Raw genomic sequence first — 25846 nt, forward strand, 5'->3', positions numbered from 1 at the left:
GGAAAAGACCAATCTCTTTGTTTGTTTAAGATCACACCAAAGTCCAGGGAACTCAATCTAATCTCCAGGATCTCAGGTTCACACCTCCAACACTGGTTCTACCTTGTTGCTGGCAGCCTTTGATTTATGCTTATCTAGATTTCACCTTCTACAACATTTCTTTAGTCCTAGAATTGCTTTTACATTGCTTTGTCTGAATGTCCAGATTGGTGTTGGTTTGATACATGTCATGTGTAAGAAATGCTGTTATCTTGTAGAGATCTCAAGGCTCAGCTATAATTGTCTAATGACTATGCCTGTGGAGAAGACAATAATCATTGACCATCTTGAAGAGGCTGAGAAAGAGACATGAGAAGCTTCAGGTTGAATGTTTAGTGATGATTTAAGTGGAAAAATCCAACTTCACCCACCTGAGCTCTGAGTCCCAGAAATTGCCCACAACTGCAGCTCTCAACCTTCAGCAGCATTCAGGGGGTCACAACAACAGGTCCCAGCTGGGACAAGCCAAAAGTAACTCCAAAACAGGAAATCCAGTTCAGGAGCTGAGACCCAGCTCTGCACAGTAACCCTTGGACAACATATACTCTCATCTCAGGGTGATGCACAGCAACTCTCTCTTTTATGCTGATAATACACAAAGAAACCAGAGTTATGCCTGAAACTACAGGAGGAAAAGCTGCATCCATGTGATGAAACCCAGAATCCCAGAGCACAGGGGGCAGAAGTGTTGCAGCACAAGCTACAGGGGATCTGGTGTGTCCTGTAGAGTCTCACACACAGTGTACACACGAGCCAAACCACTGAAAGCATGAGGGATTTTACTGTCCTGCTTTCTTTCCTCTCACATTCTCCCTGAACTCACATTGAATTCCTAATCACATTCCTGATGCACCAGATCTTTTTTTCTGGGAAATGCAATGGTTCACCTTTCTCCCTGCACTCCAGATCTGCACTTTCAGCACACTGCAGACAACACCCAACCTGAGCCAAAAAAACTCCAAGTGACACACGACTTGGCTAAGCGTCGAGGCAAAGTCATTCCATGAATCCAAGGTTCATTCCCATGACCTTCAGCAGATCCATCAGTGTCCATCTGCTCAGCCTCTCAATGGGCATCAGGAGCCCTGTGAAAAGGGAACAGTCAGGAAAGGGAGTAATACAAATAAGGAGCCTATTTATCCAATTTATGTTTTAATTTATGCAGATTAAAGTCTTCCTCTTTGGAGAGGAAGACACAAATGGGATGTATGATCTCCTTCCAAGATTTTCCTGAGATGTTTTGAAAACAGAGAGCTCTGCTCCTCCCCCACCCACTCTCTTTGAGGAGTTCTTGCCTCACAGGTTCAGAGTTGTCCAACGTCTCAGCTCTGCTTTCATGGCCCTCACCATGAAGACAAACAGGCTTGAGCATCTCCCACTGCTCTGCAGCACTAGTGGAGCTACAAGTCTCAAGATATTGGCAAGGACTCCCCCAAACCAGACCCTCTCCCCCTCGATGCAGAGCCAGAAGTGCTGTTTGCACCTCTGGGGAACTTGTGTTTCGCTGTCTAAAGAGACAAACATCAACAAGTACCTGAAACTAAGCACATGGCAGAGCCTTGCACTGACAATTATTGTGTGAAGAAGCCAGAATACACCTTATCCCTGCTCCCAGCTGTTCCATGGAAATGACCTTGTGCTAGAACAATGTTCCCAACAGAGCAGACACCGGGACAATCGGATCCAGCCCACGTTTCCATGTGGAGGATGAAGACTTAATGTTTCTGGTTCAGCAAGAGCCATGAAATTCCAGATTTCCTGTTGAGTGTGAGGGAGCTCTGATGAAGAAAAGAACACACCCCTAACTGAGGGGCACTCAGTGGGCTCTCCCTCTCTTCAGGGTGGGTGTCCCAACCCCCCGATGGCTAATCGTGGGACTCACCTGTGTTTGGAGTCTCTGGGCAGTGGTTCCCTCTCCCAGTGCAGAGGCAATTCCTCTTGGGTCATTTATGACCAGGATTTGGACTCCAGCCAGTCTCACCCTCTCAACCTTCAGATCTTCCTCCTGAGAGCAGCAGCTGAGCCTCCAAGCCAAAGAGCTGTGCCACCACCTTGACTTTGGGACCTTTGTGCCAAGAGTCAGCCCCAGCCAGTCCTCATCCACTGGGACAGGGGGATGGAGCCCTCCAGCTGGGAGCTTAGGAGCAGCTCTGCCCTTCCTCCCCTCAGCACATGGTAAGCTCATTTGGCTCAGACACACACAACCCTCATTAGCCATCACATCACCCTCCCAACAGCCCTCGAGGCCCTTGGTAGCAGCAGGACAATGTCAGACCTCACACATGGCAGGTCTAAGGGGACATCTCCCAAATCTTGGCTCTCAAGGCCACAAACTAAGTGCAGTTTCCACTGGTTTTGATATTCCCACCTGTCCTTACCTACCCTGTAGCCAACTGCAATCATTATGCCAGGAAAAACTAACCTGGAGTTCAATGCTCTGCTGTCACCTCCCTGCTTAACTTCTCCCACCTTGTCTGCCCATGGTCCTCACAGGTCTCTAGGTGCAGCATCCAAAGGCCTTTTCTGTGAAACTCACCCACAGAGCAATTCCTTTCACAGCTAGCCCAAGGTGCAGCAATGCCATGGAGAGCTGATAACTCACCTGACAGGTGAGTTCCTTTAGGGGGAAAGAAAAAGAAGCTCACATGATGTCTGCTCTGTTTGTTGGGATTACAGGAAAGGTCTCTCCCTGAGTGTGGCTTCACTTTCTAGCACAAATAAAGACTGAGCCCGCACGTCTGCAGTGCAATTTGTTAGCACTTTAATGATGACAGGTTGGAAGGGTTAGAAAGGCAAAGAAAAAAAAATAACCAAACCAAGAGTACTAATTGTCAAGATCAACCTTTCTAACCTCAGATTTGCAGTGCTGAGCAGAGAGTTTCTAGGAGGCTTTTAGCTTTTGGAGAAATAAACAGAAATAGAGCCAACAGAATCCATCGAAGAGCATTGGTTCAGCTCCTCACTGAGGACCATCCCCAGGAAAGGGAAAAACCCAAGAGGATAAGGTCTTGGGGATGCCCTTGAAAGCTGCCAGAACCTTTCAGCCCTGTGTGCTCTGCCTGCACCTTGCTCAGACATCTCTACCGACCCTGGAGAGCCCCAAACGTCCACTCATTCCCTCACTGTCCTCGTCACCGCAGTAACTCTTTGTCTTAGCTCCATGTGCTACGCAAATCGTCGTCTGTGCAGGCTTTAGTCGACCTCATCCAGCATGGAAAAACACTCCCCAGCAAATCCTCATTGTTGGAATGTTATTTATAGCCAGCTTTTTTATGAATAAAAGAGCTGCTCGTGAGTCAGCTCTCAGATTGTTCTTGCAGGTCCTGAGCCCGTGTGCCCCATGCCCAGGGAGCTGCAGCTCTTGGGGAAGGCAAGGAGCAATTTCTTGCCTCCTTTCTTTAATTCAACCCTTCTTGGATGGCTCTGCTTGCTCCCATCAGCCAGAGTAACACCATTTCACCCTGGACACCCCTTCACGTGGGAGCAGACACTCTGCTCTTCTTCCACCTAACCCAGAATGTGGGAAAAGGAGAGGAAAAAGTAGTTTTACTCCCTTATTTGTTTCCCTCAGTTGTGTCAAAATCCACCCCCAAATTAAAAGATAAACTGTGACTGCCACAGAAGCTCCAGAGCAAAGAGTATTTGTGTCGCTTTTCCGTACACACCTTTGTTTATTGAACAGAAAGTCTGAGTTGCCACTGGAATTGAAAACTTCAGATAGGACAGTGAACAGGAAAAAATATGATTTGTCTGTATTATATTGCAGTAGCAGAAAGAAAAATTAAGAAAAAGTGTTATCAAAGAAGGATTATTACCTAATTATCTAAGCCAGGTGTTGGATGCCAACGAATAAACATTTCCTGCCTCTGAACACAGAATTCCCATTTTCCTCTCTCACAAATTAACTAGTCTGGGGGAAGTTGGGATTTTGTTTGTTTCCTTGGGTTTTTTGAAAGAACACCAAGAAACACCTTAATGCAGCACTAATCAAATGCCATGTGAGCTCTCAGGGAAAAAAACCTGCCAGTAAATAAAAATGTGGCATTTTACTAAACGTGTGCAGGTTGTCCAGTCCCAGTTATTCACTACAGGCTGCTTAGTGCCAGGAAGAAATTCCTTTTGCCATTCACTTTGGAGAATGAATAAATTTAGGCAAATCAGGAGCAGGATAAATCTGGAGAAATTACAAAGGGGAGGAGTTCACCTTCCTGCTATGGCTTTCAGGTCTGTCCTGGACTACTTACTCCAGTATAAAACTGAGAGCAGAAATATGATCACATCCTGAGGAGTCTAATCAATTCTGGTGTCAACACTGAGCCTATTTAAAATAGAGAATGGAATTGCTGTTCCTTGCTCTGTTCTCCCTGCACATTCTCCAGACAGAGGCAGTAGGTAAGTCCTTGTCTACTCTTTCTAACCCCATGCTGAGGTTACTCTGACTGCTGAGCTGTTTCTGAGGATCAGGATGTGGAGCACAGACTAATTCTTCTATAGGGTAGATGGAGAAGGATTTATCTATTTCTCTGCCTTTTAGGATTTGTGGTAAAATATCAAGCATAGCCTTTTCTTATGAATGAGTGAGTGCTTTTGGGGTTTTTTCACCTTTTAGAGATCCTATCTGCCTTCCTCCTCCAAGAAAAATCAATGAGGTTTGACTTGCTCCCTCTATTTAATTACATATGTGTATTTAAATACCGAAACATCATTTCTTTGTCTGTAAAACTTCTTCAAACAAAGAGCTGGTTTTTGTTTTCTCCCTTTATTGCTTTGCTGTGTATGACAGAAGATGAAATTGTGCTGAGAGAGAAAGAACAATATGTCTTTGCTGCATCAGCCCAAGCAGCCTCATCTATTTTTGCTCCCTGGGCACTCTGAGTGCACTGTGCACTTAGGATGACTCCAACAAATAGTGATCTATAATTAGTATTGTAAAATGCACAAGGTATTTTTGCACTTCTAGTTAATCAGCAATGCTGAAAGGTTGAGTGAATTCCTTTCCCAGGCAAACACCAGCACAGAGCCCCCGAAACAGAGAGAAAATCTGCAGTCCTTAAAAGTAATGAGGAGCCTATTGTTTGCAGTAAAATGGAGCAGAGTGCACCGAGGAACAGAGAGATACAACATGATCAGAGGTCTCAGAGGGAAGCACTGCACCAAGGGTCTATTAAAGTGAGGTGGATCTGGAGCAGATCAAGGTTCAGCTCTCAGACCTCAGGTATCAGGCTGAGAAAGTGCCCTAAGGAGCTCAACCTGAGCACTGTGGAATCCCTGAGGCTTCCCCACTTTGATTTCTCTGCTCCTAATCACCTCCCCATGCCTCAGCAGCTTCCCCAGCCCCTTACCTGGCAGTGCTGACACCTTCCCTGTCCTGCAGTCTGTGTTTCAGAGGTGTTTTCTCTCCAGAGGCTTCTCACACGTGGTACAGGTAAACAGAAACACAAAGAGCCTTTGCTTTTCCAAAGTCTACAACTGGTGTTTGCTGGGCACTGATTCCTGACTGATTAACACTTTGCTAAATTAAGGGGTTGATTATGGGAACTTACTTAGAAAACCTTTGTGGCTTTATTAGATCATAGTAATTAGTGCCGCAGCAGAGGGAAGTAACGTAGGGAATGTATACTATATTTTGTGGGGTTTTTCCCCCCAATCCTGATTATTTCCACTTCTTTCCCCCTGAGTATAGAGGCAAACTACACAGTCACTAACACATAAGAAACCTGTTATCCCCTTCACCTTCTTTTCCAAACCTTTCCTGAGGTAGAAGCTTCACAGGATATATTATGCTAAGGTAAAAGCTACAAGGAGCTCCATTTCTGAGGATCAGCTTGAGTTACTTCTTGTTGTATTTGAAATGCATCTTTTTTTTTTTTTTTAAATAAGCATTTCATGCCTATTTTGCCACTTCTCAGAACTAGCTTGAGTGAGATCCACTGAGCAGCTCATTTAACCTACCTCCACCTGGGCTGTTCTAATCTGGGCAGCTCATAACTCACCACACTTAAATAGTCAAATGACCTGATTGCTAATCTTTCAAACTGCTTTCAGCCTTGACCTGTCTTAATATCAAAGCACCTGTGGCTTAAAATTGCCTCTAATAGTGCTTACAGGGCTTTCTAAGGAAGCAAGGTTCTACAAGAGGGAAACTGAGGCACGTTGGTGCACACACCTGCCCAGAGATCAACCAGCACCAGGAAGGGAAAATATCTCCTTCAAAACTCTGCCCAGCATCTCACCACTGGTTTCTGCACCTCTCAGCATATTCCTTTCCCAGCTGCACTGATCCACCTCAGATGGTTTGTTTGATTCTTTTGAGAGCTCAGCGATCATAGAATCATAGAATTTAAGGGTTGGATGGACCTTACAGATCATCCAGTCCCAACCCCTGCCCTGGGCAGGGACAGAAAAAAAATGCTCAAGGCTCATCCAGCCTGGATTGAACACCACCAGGGTTGGGACAGCCACCACATCCCTGGGCAACCTGTGCCAGGGTCTCACCACCCTTAGAGAAAAAAACCTTTTTCTCACATCCAACCTAAACTTCCCCTCCTTCCATTTGAACCCATTTCCCCTTGTCCTATCGTTGCAGTTCCTAACACAGAGTCCCTCTCTGACTCCCTTCAGATCCTTCAGTGCTGCTATGGGGCAGAAGAAAACCAAAATATGTGCAATGTTCCAACAGGAACATTCCAAACCTTGTGGGAGAGAGGTTTGATCAATGGTAGATTCCCTCTAGTGCCATTCAGACAAAGTCCTTCTAGGAGCTTTGGGGTGGAGTTAGGGCAAGCTCCAGGTGTTACTGAGAGCTAATTTTCTTTAGGAGGAATGGAATGAACCCCAGCACGTTTTAACCTTTTACTTTATCACAGACCAGGACTCAGCCATGAGAAGACAAATCTCCCACAGTCCATGCTCTGGTGCTCCAAAAGATTGATGCCTGATAGAACATGATTCCTAGAATTTTCTATATTTCTCCTTACATACTTTGAACTTTCACAAACATAAAATTTACATAACCATGCGGACATTGACGTCAGCATCAATTCTCACCCTGAGCTTTCCTCGGGGCCATTCAAGTGCAAAGGATCCCTGAAAGCTCTGTCAGTGGCACAAAAAGGAGATGCTGTCACTTCTTCCATTCCCAGTTCTAACGGTGGAGGCTGCACACACTCGTAGAGATGTATTCCAAATCCAGTTTAGGGCTGGCAAAGTTGGGATGTTGGTGCACTTAGACACAATCTGGGATGAAAAAGTCACATTTTCAGTTGATTAAGAAAGAAGAATGATAACTGCAATATAAGACCTAGAACAGAGAGGAAGGGCAGTGAGGCAGAAGCTGCTTTAGGTGCTTTAGGAGGTATGGATTGCCTGATTTCCCTCTCTCCACCCATCTAATCCAACACAGGATTCAGGATAGCTGACAAGCTGACACTGACAGTATCCCAGAGTGGTTCCTTGTCTCAGTGCAGACAAGAGTTTTGATCTCAAGTAACAATCTTTATGCAGGATACATTCCTCAGGGCTTCCCTCTCTGCCTCCCTTGCAGTCACTCAAGTGCCAGAAGAGATGGAAAGCTTTATCTGAGCCTGTCTACTGATATCCACACACATCAGTGGTTGGCAGCACTGTCAGACCCACTGAGTGTGAGGAGAAACGAGTGCTCACGTTCATCAGGATGCTGAGTGTGCACTGAGAGCAGGAGATTCCCAGTGTTTCATTTTGGGGGGCAAGGAACCAAGGCCAACAGGAAAAGGACAACATTGGGCATCAGTTCCTGAGAGGCAGTTGCAAGACAATGTTAGTCACAGATAAGATTGTCACATTTCTGCAGCTCACCAGGAGTGGCATTAAGATATACCTGAGATGCACAAATGGATGACTGTGCCAGACCAGGAACCTCATCCCTCTGTGTGTGAAGCTAGGAAGGACAGGTACTGTGCAGACACATTTTGGTGTGATCCACATTCATCACAGACCCAGGCTGAAAACCTGACCCGTGGAAGGGTTATGAGGCCACTTGTGCTGTCTCCATCCCACATGAATCCAAGTGCTGACACCATCCCCAGGCATGAATCCTGCTTAGTTTGCTCCATGCTGTGCCTAAGTCTGTGTGTGAAGCTAGGAAGGACAGGTACTGTGCAGACACATTTTGGTGTGATCCACATTCATCACAGACCCAGGCTGAAAACCTGACCCGTGGAAGGGTTATGAGGCCACTTGTGCTGTCTCCATCCCACATGAATCCAAGTGCTGACACCATCCCCAGGCATGAATCCTGCTTAGTTTGCTCCATGCTGTGCCTAAGGCAGCACATGTCTATGAGATGCCCCAAGGGGCACTGAAGTTCCTGAGCAGACAGATTATTCCCTAGGCTGATGCCTCCAAGGGCATCGCAGCTCCCAGTCCCAGAGTTGTTCCTCCCTGGTGACAGGCACTGAGCAGGCAGTTTTCCAGGTACACAGTGGCCCCAATCACATTACTAATGCTCCATTTAAGGATCAGCCTGGCTAGCAGGACACCACAGAGTCATCAATTTGTATTAGCTCTGACCTCATGCAGAACTGCGATGTGCTGCGTCGCCTCATCCTGTGCCAGCAATCCAAGCTCCCAAGGAGTCCTGCTGCTCTTCCCTTCTGCTCTGAGGGAGCACAGGAGCATGGCAGAAGCCACACACAGGTGACAAGGTGACTTCAGCTTGGGAACTACTCTCCTCCTATAGAACTCTCAGTGTGAGAATTGAGATAGCCCTTATACGATGCCAATTGTGCACGGTGACACTAAAGGAAACTGGAATTCCTCCTGGTTCTTCCATTGAGATGTTGAAGATTGGAAGCTGAAAAACACCTTCAGAGGCAGGTGCTGCTGTGGGACACCTTTCTCTCAGCTGGCCAAACACCCAGCACAAGCCTTTAGGTCTTCCAGATGTCTTCAAGATATGCTGCAAAGCCCGAGTTCCTCAGCAAGGTGTCTCTCCCCATGCCAACAGGCTCTTTGCCCAGTTTGCAACAGTGCAGGAGATGATTTGTTATGTTGCAGAACACACCTAATGGGCCTCTTATTAGATTTTTAGCCACATTTCTAGCCATAGGATTAGTCATCATAACCCCAGCATAAAGCACTACAGAAGGACAGTAAAGCCACAAAGTGATTTGCTGGAATTACTTTTTAAAATGCCTTTTTTTAAAAAAAAATAAAAAAAAAGGGGGGGGTTGAATTGTCTTTCTATTAAACTAAACAAAGCAAAATCCCTCACAGTAACAGATCACCTTAGCCCTGGATACTCATTTTTTGTTAAGGAGCAGTTCTATCCTTGATACAGCACATTTATGAGGACACACATCTATGACAGAGGTGACAACAATATCACAGGTCACAGCTAAAAACACTCTCCTTGCTCTCTGACACAAAGGAAGCAGTTTGCAGATGTTAATAGGCATCTCCAGAATCCTTCAGTCTCTGCCTTTTTCCTTTAGTTTGTGTTACAAAGAGCTCACTGAGCTTGTGATTGAAGTGCATATGTGATTTAAGTGCACATGTGATTTAAGTGCACATGTGATTTCTCTGTACATGTGATTTATGTGCACATGTGCACATGCTAAACACAATGTACATCAGGTGTGGTGACTTGTAATGCTTCACCACTGTGACAAAGCTGATTTTCAAGGCTGACTCTCCATTTTATCTCAGAATGTACATACATACAGATGTCTATCACCCTGAAAAATAGAATTCCACATGAAAGCGGCTAGAAGAGCAATGAATGACCATGAACAGTTGGCTTTACATGGTTAGAGAGACACAAATCTAGGAGTAAACGTTGGGAACTGCTTTTGTGTGTCAAAGTGGCTGATCGAGGCTTCCTGAGGATGTGTAGCACTTCAGGATGTATAAATAGACTTATGTATATATGCTTAGTGGGTGCTCAACAATCTCATTAATTAGAGAGACAGACTTAACAATTGCTTGTAAGTTGCTTTGTCTTTTGCACTGAAAATAGAAAGTTTCACAAAGCCAACTAAAAATAGGACGAGCCCAACACAAACCGAAGCTAAAAATACATCAGGTGTAAACCCAGATTTGACATTTTTATGGAAAAAAATGCTGGATGGACTTCCCTCTGCTGCAAAGGGGACAGAGGGTTTGGGGATGGGTTTGAACACTGAGCACAATAGAGCAGCAAGGAGAGCTCTGGCAGCCTCTGCTCTCCAAAAACCACTGAGCTGTGTCCCAGAGAACAAGGGATGGTCAGCAGGGACGTGGCTGAAAGGGTGACAAGAGCTAAAGGGACAAACAAAGGAGTCAGTCAGTGAAAGCGAGAAGGGATTTGAACTGAAGAACAACACAGGATATTCTTGCTGTCAGTGCTTCAGGCTGCTGGTGGCATAAAGGTCATCCAAGAGGTTAAATACAGCCAATAAAAATAGCTGTAAAGAGATGGAATTCATCATTTCAGCCACTTTATGCACAAAAAGAAAAAAACCACCTGGTTTAGGGATTCTTTTGTGTGAATGGACAAGTGAAAAGGGCATTTTCAGCCAGCCTGGACAGCACCTGTCCCTGACTCACAGGACTTTGGGCTTCCAACAGCAGCTCCACAGGTCCAAGTAGGGCAGCAAGCAGGGAACAAGTAGGACAAAGTAGATTTAGGAGCTTTTCTGGAATTCAGGCAATGTGAGCATGGGCCAAAGAGCTGAAGGGTCTTTTCCTAGATCACACAATAGCACCTTGGCAAGCTGCTCCCAGCCTGGCTCCCAGCCAGCTGCACTGTCCTCCTCCAGCCCCTAAGTGAACAGGAGAGGGAGTTCTCAACTGAAGAAATTTTCTGCCTCCAGCTTCCAAACCAGGCTTGATAGCTAAAACAATCCAAAAACGTTTACAATGAAATGAAAACAATACGTAATTGTATTGTTTTCCAGCAATCCTGGTGCCAAGAAACAGCTTTGGGCAGGAAACCAGTTGTAAATTTGACAAGGAAGAAACAGAGATAAGTAGGACTGTGCAGTTGCCAAGAGAGACTCCCTAAATTTAACTGTCCTGAACTTTCTGGAGGAAGAGGAGGCCTTCAGCACAGTTCAGCCCTGCTCTAAATTAAACCCAGTGAAGTCACTGTGGCACATATGCTGTGGGACATCACCAAGAATCCACAATACAACATTAGAGCCTCATACAGTTGATAATAGAGTCATTGTAAGTCCAGGTGTGTGTCTGTATCTATATCTACCCCTGCAAAAAAAACCAGCAAACAAACCAACCCCCTAAAGCACTGAAAAATCCACTTTCTGCTGCATTTTTCCAGGCAATAAAATAACAACAGGAAAGAGAATGTGGGACCTGAGTTGGATTGAAAGCGCAGCCAAGTGAGAGCAGTGCAGGGTATGGAGTGATGGGTACCAAGCCCTGTAAGAAAGGGGGTCAGAGAAAGAGATTTGGAAGTGGAAATGTGGGAAGGTGAAGGGCATGTTGTCAGGAGATGGGACAAAGGATGGATGAAGCAAGAACAGGAATTACAGATTATGAAGGAACTATTTGACTGCTGTAAACACCAGGCAGGGAAAAGAATTGTTTAGGGCGGTTCAGTGATATTTCTAGGAGTGATGGGATGCAGATAAGCAAGTGGAAAATGTAAACTATAAAACAGGAAACATTTCCTGACAGTGAAGGCTAATAGACTGTGGAAAAGTCTCCTAAGGGAAGTGGCAGGAGCCGCTCAGACAATTAAAACTAGACTAGGCAACATACCTCAGGGCATAATCATGCCTAAAACCACAGACAACTGACTGGATGGCACAAGTGCCTTCCCTTCTTGCCTCAGCAATGCAGCCCTAATAAAGCTCAGGGGAGAAAAGAGCCACTGTAATACAATGTCCCCATTCCTAGGGAGGAATCACACCTGACTGGGGCAAAATCCAAATGCAAATATTCCTTCCAAGTGGCTCAGGGAAACGCAGAGTGGCTCCTCCTGAGCTGTATCTACACAAGAGATCCTGTTCTCTAATTTTCCATTGCTGCCAGCAAAGAAGTTATCTAATTCACCATAAACATTGATACACTGTTTGCTCAGTCATTCTGTAGTGTTTAATTAGCTCATTGTTCGAGGTTTAACCTCTTTAAGGACATGTTTCTTACGAAATGATGAATTTATAACCTGTTCTACTTCACTGATACCATCCAGCTCTCCAAACCATAACTATGATAAGGACTGAAGAGAAAACAGATTCTTTGTTTGCTCATAGATATCAGGAGTTCAGTGGAAAGCTTATGAACACTGGACACTAACATATTTGGTGGCAGAGACACTGATTCAGGACCACCACCAAGCTGATTTGGTACTATTTCCCTTCCCTTGGTGTTTCCTGTAATTGCCTCTGATTTTTATAGTTCTAGGTCTAAAAGCTCCACAACTTTGAGCTTGCTGCACTTACTCCTGATTGTGCACCACTTTGACCAGAAAATTGGATTTGCATTGCAGCAAAGCTTTGATGTCTCACAGTGCCATTGTGCAAGGCACTGTGCAAACCCAGAGCAGTAGCCCTTGTTCCAGGAGTGTATGGTAAACACACCAGAATACCTCAACTGACCTTGAGTTCTCACCTGACAATTTCCCTCTCCGCTTCAACTCACATCCCAAAGAGTCTGAGAGCAAAGCTTTGCAGGGAACCATCCTCTCACCTCCAGGTTAGTGATGCTGTGCAGCATTTCTCTCTCCTGGAGGTTTGTCCATGCATAAATCACCAAAAACCACCAATCTCATGGTGCTGGTGAGGAATTGTTTGAGCACAGATTGACCACTGAGCTAGAGCAGCTGCCAAAAATATGCCTGAAGTCATCCATCCACACAAACACTAACACATGCACCAGAGCCAAGCAGTGTGGGCATCAGCTTACCTGGTATTCTTTAGGCATTTATTGATGAAACTATTGATTAAGGCGCTTGGTGACATTCTGTGCTTGGCACTGGTGGTTCTGTCCCAGAGGGGATGAGGAAATGCTGGAGGTCAGGCCACTGTCTTGTGTACACAGGCCTGAAAAAAACCAAAAAAAAGCAAAGATCAATTTTAGAGAGCTAAATATTGTGTGTGTTTGGAAGCCTGTCAAAAGAAAAAAAAAAAAAGGCCTTGTCAAAACCAATTTTTGGCTAATGACAAAACATTAATGGAACAACAACACAGAAATCCCTTTGGTTCTTCAAGACAAACCAACACTGGTGTTTACTTTTGTTCTCAACATCACTAAACACTTGCTAAACTGGAAACTGAGTCAACATTATTGGTAGTTTTCAGCAGAAATTTAGTTTTTGTGAAAGGAAAACCACAACTGTCATTTTTTTCAAGGTTATATTGATTGTCTCAGTCTGTGTTACAAGGCTCTATTTATAACTCCTAAACCCTTAATGGAAGGATGCACTGCTATCAGTAGATCAAGAAAAAGGTGTTAAAAGCCATTATGAGGCTTCCAGCAGGTGTGTTATAAATTACAATTAAGGTAATTAGCAACCTAATGACAGGACTCGTCTGTAATAATCCTTAAAATTGATTAGCCATTATTAAAATGTCTATAATTTGCTCATCATAAGCAAAGAGGAGCTGCAGTATTAATCATGATTAGGAGTGGTTTCGAGTTGTTATGGATGAAAGTGAACTAGGCAAAGAGAACTATTCTTGTTAAAATATTCCTGTCCATTTAAAGTTTAGAACTCTCACCAAGAGCCACTGAGGCATCCTGAGGTAAACAAACCAACACATACTTGAGTTAAATCTGCTCCTTCCCTCCAAATTTCATATTGCTCCTGACGATGAAAAAGTCAAATTAAGATGTTCTGTTGATAAAACTCGTGGGATGGATCCCAGCTGAGTGAGGCAAAAGATCCTTCAGGTGTTCCAGGAAGTGAAATCCTTTGCTTCTTAAAATTCTTATCCCACCAAGTAAGCTTTAAAATAGTTCCTGGAACAGAGTGAGGTAAGTCCTCTTGCATAAGTGAATTTACAAATCTATGAAAGGTTGGTGAGTGCAGAAGTGATGTAAGGAAATTTATTTTAACTCTACGTGTACTTGGGCGTGGAACTTTTGCCTCAAGGAGTTGCTGAGGCCAAGGTGTGAAAATCAGATTATTTACAACTGCAACTCATCCAGAGCCCTAACAACCCAGAGCTCTAGTGGTTGCTGCTAGCACTGCTTGAGGGGGAACATCAGGTACTCACTGAAGAGCAGGAGGAGACCTAGAGCTGCCTACTGAGGGTTTATCCTCTTCTGAATCGTTTGACCACAGAACCCAACTGGACTTGCTCACGTGCTCCACACTGATGCCAAGAAAAGGCTGGAAAAGAATTACTCCCAGCCTTGTATCTCTGAGGAGCAGGGATTTGTTTATTCAGTGCTGGGCACAAGGGGGATAACCAGGGACAAAACCTGCACAGTTTCTATACATTAGATGCTCATAGATGTTCATTATTTCCAGGAATGGATGGTTCTTATTAGAACTAGTTCTCAGAAATCATTAGCATATACTCCTCCTCCATCTCCTCCCTCCTGGCATCAGTCCCATGGTCCTGGTGGTCGTTTGGTGGTTGTGAAGATGAAGCTCCTCCTCTTCCTCAGTGCCCTTTGGACACCCTTATTGTGCAACCATTTACCCCTTTGGACAGTTTTGCATGCCTTGCTGACCTGGCCTCTATCTTGAACATTTTGTTTCTTTATTCCACACTCCACATGGTCTTAGTTTTCCTTCCACTGCCAAGATTTGAGTCTAGTTAGTTCTACTGTCTTATAGACAAGGTGCATCGTTTCACCAACCAAGCCAAAACAATACCATTAGTGCAGCTTTTTATCTGTACTGTGCAATCCTTGCTGTCTTGCAAATTAAGCTGAAATAGTACTATTAGTAAAGTTATATTTTATGCTTTCAGCTTTAACTGTTCAATTCCTGCTTTCAGTCTGCTTCTGGGTATCAACACTCTAAGGCATCTTTAGCAACTAGATTTATTTGCAGTTGAAGCACTGACCTCTGCCAGCCACCTGTTCACCCATTGGAGGAATGAAACATCTTACCCTGCTGGGGTGGGATGAAATTCCTGAAAAGGAGAAGCACAAACCAAGAAGTTGTCAAAACTTAGTGTCCAGTCATCACCCTGAGGATCCCAACCCACTTCACTGCTGCTTTTTGGGCTGTTCATTTGCACAGCTCTTCACTCACCTGATGTTTTTCTTTCTTCTTGCAGTGGGAAGCCACTGGTGCTATCAGTCCCAGAAGTGTGAGCAGCCACAGTGTGAAGGTATTGCTGACCAGTTTGGGTTTTCCAGTCACACCAGTGATTCTCCTGTCCTGATAGAAATAATTCACACTACTCAGAGTTTGATCTGTACATGTCAGTGCCAAACAGGACACCTGAGGGAGGAGATTTGGGAGGTATCAGTGACTGTGGTCACTGTTCACTTTGTTTTAATCAAGTATAATGCCACAAACACAAAGATAACTCCAAATGTGCTTCAGAGGAAACAAGTTGGGATGATTCCTCAATTTCCCTAGCAAGAATATATTGGTTGGGTGGTTTGGCTTTACTAAGGATTTGCTGCCTACATTAAACCCAGTATTTTCCTCATCCTCCAACAGATCCTCAGCGATGGCATCTCATAGATGCCACGTGCAAAGGAAACAAACAGTCACCTATCAACATTGTCACCAGGAATGTCATTTATGACAGGAGCCTGAAGCCACTGACTTTTGAAGGATATGATGTGAAGGGCTCTGAAAAGTGGGACATAGAAAATAATGGACATACAGGCAAGTACTGCCAAATATGTCATTCTGGGATTTCACTAATTGAATGCTCTTAAATCCTTCATTTCTGGGCTTTCTGACTTTTTCTGCACAAAGTCTTCTGCTGAAGAAAAACATCACCTGGGAAGGTCATTCCACCAGTGGCTCACGGAGTGTCTGTGTGTCTTATTACTCTTCTAATCATGAGCTGAAACCTCCCCAGATCTAAACCTGTTTTCCCTGCACACAGTAGTAATCTAATCTGTGTTGATAAGCTACTGATTCAGTAAGGAGTGAATCAGTGAAGAGCAATTTAAAACTGTTTCACTTCCTCCACTGTTCTTCACTAAGAGCAATAGAGATAATGATGCTTCAACAAAATTAGGTTCTATTAGTTCAACTTTCAAAAGAAATCTGTGGCCTATTTTCTTTTTTAAATTATCTCGTGGTGTTCTTCAAATCTTCATTAACTGCCAAATCCTTCAGGCAGAAAGTGGCAAGTGGCAAATATTCCCTGACTTGGAGGGGAAGGTAGAGCTGGGGAGGTGTTCACAGCCACAGATTCTGGTTTAAAACATCAGTGTTGTGACAGAACTGTGCAGAAAAAGGCATTTTTTGACTCTTCACTAATACATGGGCTAATGACTTGCCCATTAGAGATTGCTACTCAAGAATGTCCATTTTACAGTGCCTTTACACGAACATTAACATTCACAAGGATTGCTCAGAACTCTCCTCTTCCCCAGCCATGCATAAGGATTAGGGGATTAATCTGGGTTTTTCAAATTTCTTCTTTCTGAGGGCAACCAATTCCTGTGCTAAATGAGGCCAGTTCTTGCTTAAATTCCAGCTGCAATTAGGTGAGATTAGACTATCTTTATGTTTGCTGACAGGCAGGCAGGAAAGGTCGGTGTCTCAAAGGTCCTAGGAGCTGAACAGAGCCCACAAAGATGTGACTCATCCATTTCCAGATAAAAAAGCAAAGGAACTAAATGATTCATGCAAGCTTCGAGTTCATTTGGAATTCAGAAGAGAAATGAAATCTCTGGGGCTGCAAGCCAAAAAATCTTCCCTATGGAAAGAAAAGTGCTTAATGGAGAGGTCCTTAACAAGTAAAATTTCAAAATGTACCTCAAAAAGTCACAGGAAGTGATGGTGATGTCCAGCTAGAAAAAGATCTCATAAGAAAATTGGGGTTTGTTGTTAAAAACAGATCAAACATCACATGAAACAGATATAATGACTTGGATGCTTAGGCTTAAATTGCAGCACTACCCTAAATGAAACCAGAATGTCTTTAAATCCTGCCTAAAAGACAAGGAGCAGTGCAGATAATAGGAGATTAAGATGATGGTTGAAACCCAAATAAACCATCAGCAAATTTACTTTCAAGAATACTTTGTCCTAGACCAAAAAAAAAAAAAGGAATATAGGACCTTCTGAAAGGTATAAGAAGCTCTGACTTCTGAGGTCATGATGGTCAAGGATCTTCTGAAAGGTATAAGAGGCTCTGACTTCTGAGGTCATGATGGTCATAATTCATTTCAAATTAAACTCAGCTATGACTCTGCAAGACTTCAGTTTCTGCAGAGCTGAATTTCTGGAACACTCAGTATGGAAACCAAGCCAGAACATTAGGAGAAATCTGAATTTCAAGGACACACCTCTCTACTCTCACGTACCATTAATAACCTGATTTAATTTTTTTTCTTTGAACCAACTTCTGTGTATTCCCCAGTTAAGGTAACACTAAAAACATCCCCTAAAGTCGGAGGTGGAGGTCTGAGAAGGAAATACAAGGCAGTAGAATTCCATTTGCACTGGGGAGTGCCTGATGTCCTGCAATGCATCCCTGGCTCGGAGCACAGCATAGATGGAGAGAAACATGCCATGGAGGTAGGTGAGACTGCTGGGGGTCATGGTTTCACCCCACAGCTCTGACTCTTTAGAATTTGCTGACAAAAACTGTTGGCTAGTTCTTCCATACAAGGCTGACAGTGAAAATATAGAGCCAAGGACACGTTGCTCACTAAGGACACACAGGAAAGCACAGAGCACACACCAAATCTGGAATCACACAGCCCTTTGGGATGAGGAATGTTTGAAAGTCTACACAGGCTGATTACATGCTCAGCATGTTAAACACGAGTTCTCTCTTTGGGAGCTCAGTGGTACATCACTCTGCCACTGCTTGTTTTTAGGTATTCAGGGGTTGGGACTGGATGATCTCTAAAGTCCATCCCAACCCCTAAAATTCTATGATTCTTGGGCTGCAACCATGAACTGACCTATGCAACCAAAAAATATATTCTCTTCAAGGCAAGGCAGGTCACTGGTGCTGAAACACATGGACTGGTGGAAGAGAACCATCCCCCTCCCAAAACACCACAAAAAAACCTGTTCCACTGCACAGGCTAAGTGAGGGCAGTGGAACAGCCACAGAGTCCTTCACCTCCTGGGGAGGAGCATGAAATTGAGCCATAGAATCATTAACGCCAGAAAAGACCTCCAAGATCATCAAGTCCAACCTCTAATCAAATCCCACCATGTCCATTCATCAGCAATGATGAGAGCAGCTCCAAATTTTAGCCCATTTACTGCATAATTCCTGCTCCAGGTTGAGAGCCTCGAGATTCCTGTCCCCAGTTTGAGAGCCTTGAGGAGCTCCAGCCCCGTGACAGTGAAGGGATGGAGAAGCCACACTCACAACAACCAATTGTAGAGGAAAATGAGCAAATAATTGGCCTTGGCTATTGTGTTACAGCTTCACCTGGTGCACATAAGAGAAGATCTTTCAGATCTAGCGGAGGCCAAGAAGAACACGGATGGATTGGCTGTCTTAGCCTTCTTTATAAAGGTAAGTAGCCAAATTTGGACTTGCTCATCTCAAATCTACCACTGGTTTGGCTCAGTGACTGTTTATGTCAATATTACAGCAGCCCCAGAGCTAAGCCTCCCTATCTTCCACATTCTACCAGCACTTGGTTCTAGAACCTGTTACCTTTTAGCCTTGTGGTTCTTTTTGCTTTAGCCACAATTGCTTTAAAGTGATGAGTTGTTGAGAAATAAATGACCTGGAATCAAAACCTTTCCCTTTCAGATTGAAGAAGAAAATCCAAACTATGCAACTCTGTTAAGTGAATTAAAGAATATTAAATACAAAGGTAAGACACTTGTGCCAGGGATTTCATGAGGTTTGTGGGGTGGCTTGCCCTGGCATTGAGGGGTGTGTGGAAGATAAATGTGAACAAAACCTGCAGCCACACGTGTTCCAAGCAATATTTCCTCGTGTTTTGTCCAGGGGAAGCAGCAAAGATTGATCCTTTGCCACTGAGGTCCCTTCTCCCACCTGAGGAAGAGCTTGGGAAGTACTATCGGTATGAGGGGTCTCTCACCACACCTGACTGCCACGAGGGAGTCATCTGGACAATATTTGAGAAGCCAATTGAGCTCAGTCAGACCCAGGTGAGGCACAGAGGACAGACTGGAGGGTCTGTTTGTGGTGATTCCCCCTTTGGCTGGCTGTCCTCCCCCATCAGCTGCTCCACTGCCCAGTCCCTGCCACACACACTCCCTTGGCATCAGCCTAGATCTACTCCCTAGTGCCAGTGATTGACCCTGTTAAATCATCTCAGCAAATGGCAGGAAAGGGGAAGGAAGGGGAAATGACGACGTGAAGAGAAAGCCAAGAAAACCCCACAGGTAATTGCCTAGCTCAGCACTTCGTCAGCAGCACTTCCACTGCTCTCACCTGCTCACTCAAAATTCACAGCTCTTCCCCCACTGTCAGGAGACCAGAATAATTCACAATCCAAGCTTTGAGTCCATCAGCATCAGCTGTAAGCAGCTCATTTCTGTCCTGCAGAGAGGAACAGGAGACTGACTCACAAGTGCCTGGAGAACAGGGATTGACCAGAGATTGCACAGCCTGGCTCAGAGCCAGTGTCTGTATTTTAGCTCCTGAGTCCCCTCAGTCACAGGGCAGTGCTCAGCATCACACAGTGCAGATAAAAACAAAGCCAAGCCAGAAATCCTTGTCCTCCTACCTCGTGTCACTGTGACATGACGGACCAGCACGGCCCCGCGTGCGTCAGGACTGGGGTAAGCAGGACCTTGAGCTGGACAAAGCATTTGGCTCCCACAGAAAGGAAGTCCCCATGATTTCCAAGGCTGAAAGAATTCATCTGTTGGTGACCTCTGGCAGTGGCCTCTGTCACAGTGTTTCCTGCAAGCTTTAATGCATCCACACACATCAAAAACCAGAGCGAGGCGTCGCAGATTTGTAACGCCGCAATCCCCAGCGTAGGGTGGAAAAAAAAAGGATTTAACCAAGCTATTCTTTTCTTCCACACCTGCAGATTGCTCAGTTTGCAGCACTCCACTTTGATGGGAAGAACTCAACCCCCATGACTGACAATTTCAGGCCAGCTCAGCTCCTGTACGAGCGCAAGGTGTACTGGTCCAGCTCCACTGTCCTCCTGCCCACGGCGACGCTCTCCGTGCTGGTCCTCCCTCTCACATACATCCTCAGCTCCCTCTCCCAGTGAACATTCCTCACCTCATTCAACACTCTGGTCTGTTTGGAATGTGTGTGGTTGTTTTTGCCATTATTGTTGCTGTTGTTGGTTCTTTGTATCAAATAATCTAACTACCAACTCATGGATCATATCTCAAAACCAGAGTTTAACCTGCTCCAGACACTAACCAAAGACTTCTGTGCTGCTCTTCCATGAAATGACACTCAGTGCACTCAACCACCAGAAAAGGATCTGTCAGATAAAGCAATGAGGATTCAGATCGAAACAAACCAAAACATTTAAAGAAAACATTAGGATGGATCATCTGCAAGTAGTTTGAACACAGCACTGGAAGGACACTTGCCCGAGGACCTTCAAGATGAATCTGTTCCTAAGTGCCTATGAAGGGGTTTGTTTGGAGTATGTTTACATTCAACACTGCAAATCAGGGGAGTAATTCCTATAATTCCCCACTGTCCTACCCAAAGGTACAATACAGAGCAAAGAAAAAATGCTCACAAACAATGGAACAACATCTGGGTCATCCCCTCTAGGGAAGGATACGTGACAAATCTCACCTGCACCAACACAACATCTCCCTTCTGCCTTCAGAACCCTGAAGTTCATTTTAGATAAGGACACTGATTCCTTTCACCTAATCTCCTGGCTGTGGCCATCAGATTTCCCTAGTATTTATTCAGCATCCTTCTCTGGGATATGATGTGCTAGAGGGGGAGAGGGAGGTTCATCCCTGAGCACCAGTGGCACATCTGGGGAAATTCCCTCTCTTTGGAGGGATGCATTGGAAGCATGAGACTCTGATCACCCTTTATCTTTTTTATTTGCCTAATAAAATGGGACAGCTCAAGGAATATGTCTCTCCACTAGCACAGGTTAGAGGTTTTTAATGTTAGTGTGAACACTTCAGTGTGAACTTTCCTTTTATATACATATATATATATATAATTTTTATAATAACAGCTGCAATATTCACATAGAGTTAAGATTCCTATTTTTTTCCAAAAAGATTGATTTGAACTGATTCCTTCAGATCTTACCCAATTACCTGGAGAAACCCCCAATGTATTGGGAAATGGGATTTCCTCTTGTTATTCCAGTTGCCTCTCTGCAGACAGAACATTTCTCTTTGGCTAATGCCACATATCACATGTTACAGCTTCTTTTAGAATTTTAGAGTTTGGCCATACCACAATAGGATTTCATATCAGCAGATTCGTATTTTTAGGGCAATGTTTGCAGGGATGACTTTATACTACAGTTTTATGGCCATTTTCAGGGGAATCCTGGCAGTGAGAGTAACTACAGGAGAAAACACAGGGAGGGAGGGGGAATTATTTTCGTATTTATCCATCAATAAAATAAGCCTTAAAGAATACACATGGGAAAGCAAATCCACCTTTTCAAGTTTAGAGGAATGATCAAGACTTCAATTGTATTTTTAACTGAAAACCTTTTGAGGAGCAAACATAAACGAAAGATTAAAGTTGAACAGAGACCTATCATTTAATTGCTGTGAGTTTTCATTTCTCTCGTCCTTGCTGAAGGGGAATCCACAAGTTCTTCCAGAACAGGAATGTGACTTTTTACTCCCCTGTTTTCTTCACAATATTTAGGGTTGGGTTTGGGTTTATGGGGTGGGCAGGAAGGGATTTGCAGTACCTGGGGCTGTTTCTAGTGTCAGCAGCATTCTGGAGATTTATTTCACATCATCTGGGTTATTCTGCACGTAGCAAAACTGCTCTGAGCATGGCACTTCAGCCAGGAGTGCAGAGCTGGGGCACACACCCAGCCCAGCAGGGAGAGGATGCTGACACCAAAGGATGCTATGGATCTACTCAGGGAAGCTTCACCTCTGCACAAAAACACATGGACAGTGAGTTATGCAGGCTAACAGCTGTGTGCTCACCCATCTGCTGAACTTCTCCCTCTTAGCTGTTTCCATTACATCCCAAGCAGAGAAAGCAGCAAGAGATCAGGCAGAAAGGTGCTTTGTTTGCCTGCACAAGACATAACAAATGGAATATTCTGAAAGGCTCAGGTTTGGTCCTGTTCCAAGACTCACAAGCAATGTAGTCCAAGGCACAGAAGTCCTGCAGGATTGGGAGCTCCTGTTTTAAAGGGCAGGGATGGAAACACTCCTCACTGGGCCTTTTGCACTAACAGAGATGTATCAGTGCACACCATCCCTCTCCTTTCAGCCTTAATCCACTGATTCCCATTTCCTAGGCAGCTCTGCAAAGGATGATTGGAAGAAACTATGGAGGACCCAAGTCATTTATTGCTAGTGACAAATGATAAACCACAAGGGCAACTTTGCACTAGGCTGTGCCTCAGTTTACCATGTATTTACAGAGCAGCCTTTACAGTAATGAATTACGATGTGGAAAGATCTTATTTACTATGAAATATATTAAAGCAGAGCTAAGAGGATGAAAAAAAAAATGTGCCGAAATGAAGGTCAGTCCTCTCTAAGTGCTGATAAGATCTGGCTAGACATCACTATTTTTACTCAGGGATGTTGTGGCAATGAGGAAAAGGGAATTGCTACAATCTGCACCTGTGAGAGTGATCCAGTTCAGCCTGTCCTTTGCTGGATGTGCACTCAGGTGACCCATTCTGTCCTGGGCAGGACGTGACAGTGACAGGACCAGCATTAGAGCAGTGACTAACAGCCAATCCCCATTTAACCAGCAGTAAAAGACAGGAAGGCTCTAAGTAGGACATTTGATTTGCTTTTGTGAAGATAGTTATGGAAAAGCAATTTGCTGGTCCACAGGTAGGTTCAGGTGCTGATTGTCAGGAATGTTGTCTATGCTATGTCTGGCAGGAAACTCTGTATATTATGAAGACACTAGGAAACAACAGTAACTCCTGCAGGACAACTAGCCAAGCTGTGATAATACAGGAAAGGGTGGGGGAAGGAACAGAGGTATTTAGAAGGATCCAGAAAGAACATGATTTTCCCATGTACAGAAAAGTTAAGCATAGAACTTCACTAATATATTTCACATATGTTAAGAGCCTGAGTTGACAACTAATCTTCTGGGGGTGAAAACTGGAGTCCAAGAGAAAAATGAAAGCACACTGGAAACTAAACCCACTAGAGATGTAAGTTTTGGGTTTAAAACTAAAAAAAAAATTAGGCAGGGGTTTCATCAATCTGAATCAAGTTGGAGGTAGAGCAGCATTTGGCTTGCAGCAAACCAGATGTGTGAAGTGACTGTGCCCAGGAGTGCAAAGACCAAAACCTCTGGGAGATTATCAGGGTCTGGATAGAGCTTTGCTTATGAGCTCTGTCCTTTGGAAGCAGTTTGCACTTTGGTTTGGGGTTGTACCTGTGCCCATTCCTGCACTGAGCAGCACCCAAGGACTCCCTGGACCAGCAGATCCTCCCTGATTTTAATAATACACCGAGCTGAGATTCCATGGGGTTGTGCAACACATCCAAAAATCAGATTTGGATTGCACCTTGGCTTGAGAGCACTGTCCAGAGCTGTGGGAGGTGAAGGAGCAGATCTGCCACGTGAACACGAGGCCAACATTGCTCCTTCACAATCACCAGGGGAGCAGAGGGTGACAGGAGGGGCAGGCATCAAAAAAAATTCCTGATACATTATGTTTTCAGCAAAACATTTTCTCAGGAAGCACAAAGAGACAAGGAAACTGAAGCATTACTCACAAGAAACATATTTACATTACCCACAGAGAATTCTGACAAACTTGGAGGCTTCATTGTGCCTTCAGCTCCTCCTTGACAAACACAGCTCAAAATGCACTTTTCTGGACAAAATTCATTTTCCATCACTGCTGGGAGAAAAGGATAAAGCTTTTTGCTTTGCTCCTTCCTTCCCTGCCCATCCAAAAGTGGATTTCACAGGGCAAACAGCATTTGCCAGTACTTATTGAACAGAAGTCATAGAGCAAATCCAGGTAAAACATCCCCAGCAGCTTTCCCATTCCACAGATATCATGCAGCAAATCCATATGAAATATCCACCTGTAGCCAAAAAAAGGATACAGGGAAGTCTACTGAGCTTCCCAGGCTAATTTTGGGGTTCAATGTGCTAATACCAGGTGTGACACCAATCCAGAGACAGAGGAACACGTTGCCTGATGCTGTGCCTGGCACAGGAGCAAACACCACCCCAAAATTTCCCACTGAATTCAATGATTTTAGAGGTCTTTCCAACCTTAATGGGTCTATTCCATCAATGATCCTAGGAGAAATTATTACTCTTGGAGATGGGAAGCTTTTTTTTTTAAAATGGAAGTAAAATTGGATTTTTAACTCTATCAGTGATTTAACTTCCGTGAGGTGAAATTGTTGAATTTTTTTTTTCCATGAAGCACTAAAAGGAGTTGGGATTTAAAGCCACTGCAATGGCAGAGGAACAAATGTCCTGCTAACTCAGAGGTGGCTGTGGGAAATGGTCCATATAGGAGAAAAATCATATATAAATTAGGTTTTCCAAAAGGAAAGTGACACTTCCAGTGCCTTTCCAGACCCCTCTGGAATGGGCTGACACCTTGGGACCATCATCAGGGACTCTGTTGCCCATCACAGGATAAAAAGCCACCAAAGTTGGGACCATGAGCAACTGAGCAGCATCAGCAGGGCCACAGTGACTTCCTCAGCCTGGGAAACATTCCCTTCCTCATCTCCTCCAAACTCCTCCTGAGCAGACACAAACCAACTGCTGAGAATGGGAACATGCAGTTTTCATGAAGTATTTCCTAAAAATAACCTGCTGTTTGGGGCTTTTAGTATCCGAAATAAATCCATCTACACCGACAAAACCTGATTATAATTAGTCACACAAGTAAAATTATGAGTGTAATTAACTACAGCAATTAATTGAAATGCCTTTGGGACATTATTTCCCTTCTTGCAGTTGAATGCAATTTGCATTTAAAGTTGTTATCATAAATGGTAAAAGATCCTAATCAATTTGGGTTCTTTTATTATCTTTTACCTGTTAATATCTTCTGCAGTGATTTAGACATTCAGTACTCAAAACACAGTTTTGGTTTAAAGAAAAAAAAAATCCAAAGAGCTGACACTGTTTTAACAACTATGGGTATTGTTCTCCCATAATCCATCTCCTAGCTGTGCAGCTAGACTTTTCCATGCCCTTCCTTTTTATCACCTCACCAAAATATATTGTTTTCTAGCACCTGAAATTACCTTCAGAATGCCAACACCCATTCCCTTCCCACATTACCAAGGCTGCTCGTTGTTCCCAGCACGTAAGGGAAAGATCTTGATGGATCTGTTTGCAGATATGGGTAGTTATGAAGAATTTATGAGAGAGAAAGAAAGGCAGAAGTTTTACCATTTTGCTGATTGTGCTGATGTGGAGATTAAACCCTAAATAAATCATAGACATTTCCTATCCAGAATGCAATGTCTTTATAAAGCTGCAATCAGTTGGGTTTGTTGTATATGAAACTCATAACATTACACAAACATGCAGTAAAACATAATGGTTTATGTCCTGGAACTCAGAAGGCACTGCTG

General features: G+C 44.1%; 1 protein-coding gene across 1 annotated transcript in view; it reads left to right on the forward strand.

Annotated features, from left to right (window-relative positions):
- LOC103811002 (carbonic anhydrase 4-like) overlaps nucleotides 1-20337 on the forward strand; it is a 22301-nt gene extending 1964 nt beyond the window's left edge. The window contains exons 3-9 of the mRNA XM_009083939.1: nucleotides 15252-15305; nucleotides 15644-15814; nucleotides 17529-17686; nucleotides 18555-18647; nucleotides 18891-18954; nucleotides 19092-19255; nucleotides 20149-20337. Coding sequence (XP_009082187.1) covers nucleotides 15252-15305; nucleotides 15644-15814; nucleotides 17529-17686; nucleotides 18555-18647; nucleotides 18891-18954; nucleotides 19092-19255; nucleotides 20149-20337 — 893 coding nt within the window. The remainder of the gene's footprint in view (nucleotides 1-15251; nucleotides 15306-15643; nucleotides 15815-17528; nucleotides 17687-18554; nucleotides 18648-18890; nucleotides 18955-19091; nucleotides 19256-20148) is intronic.
- The last annotated feature ends 5509 nt before the right edge of the window (nucleotides 20338-25846 follow it).

This window comes from Acanthisitta chloris, unplaced genomic scaffold (assembly GCF_000695815.1).
Source record: "Acanthisitta chloris isolate BGI_N310 unplaced genomic scaffold, ASM69581v1 scaffold10171, whole genome shotgun sequence".
NCBI lineage: Eukaryota > Metazoa > Chordata > Aves > Passeriformes > Acanthisittidae > Acanthisitta > Acanthisitta chloris.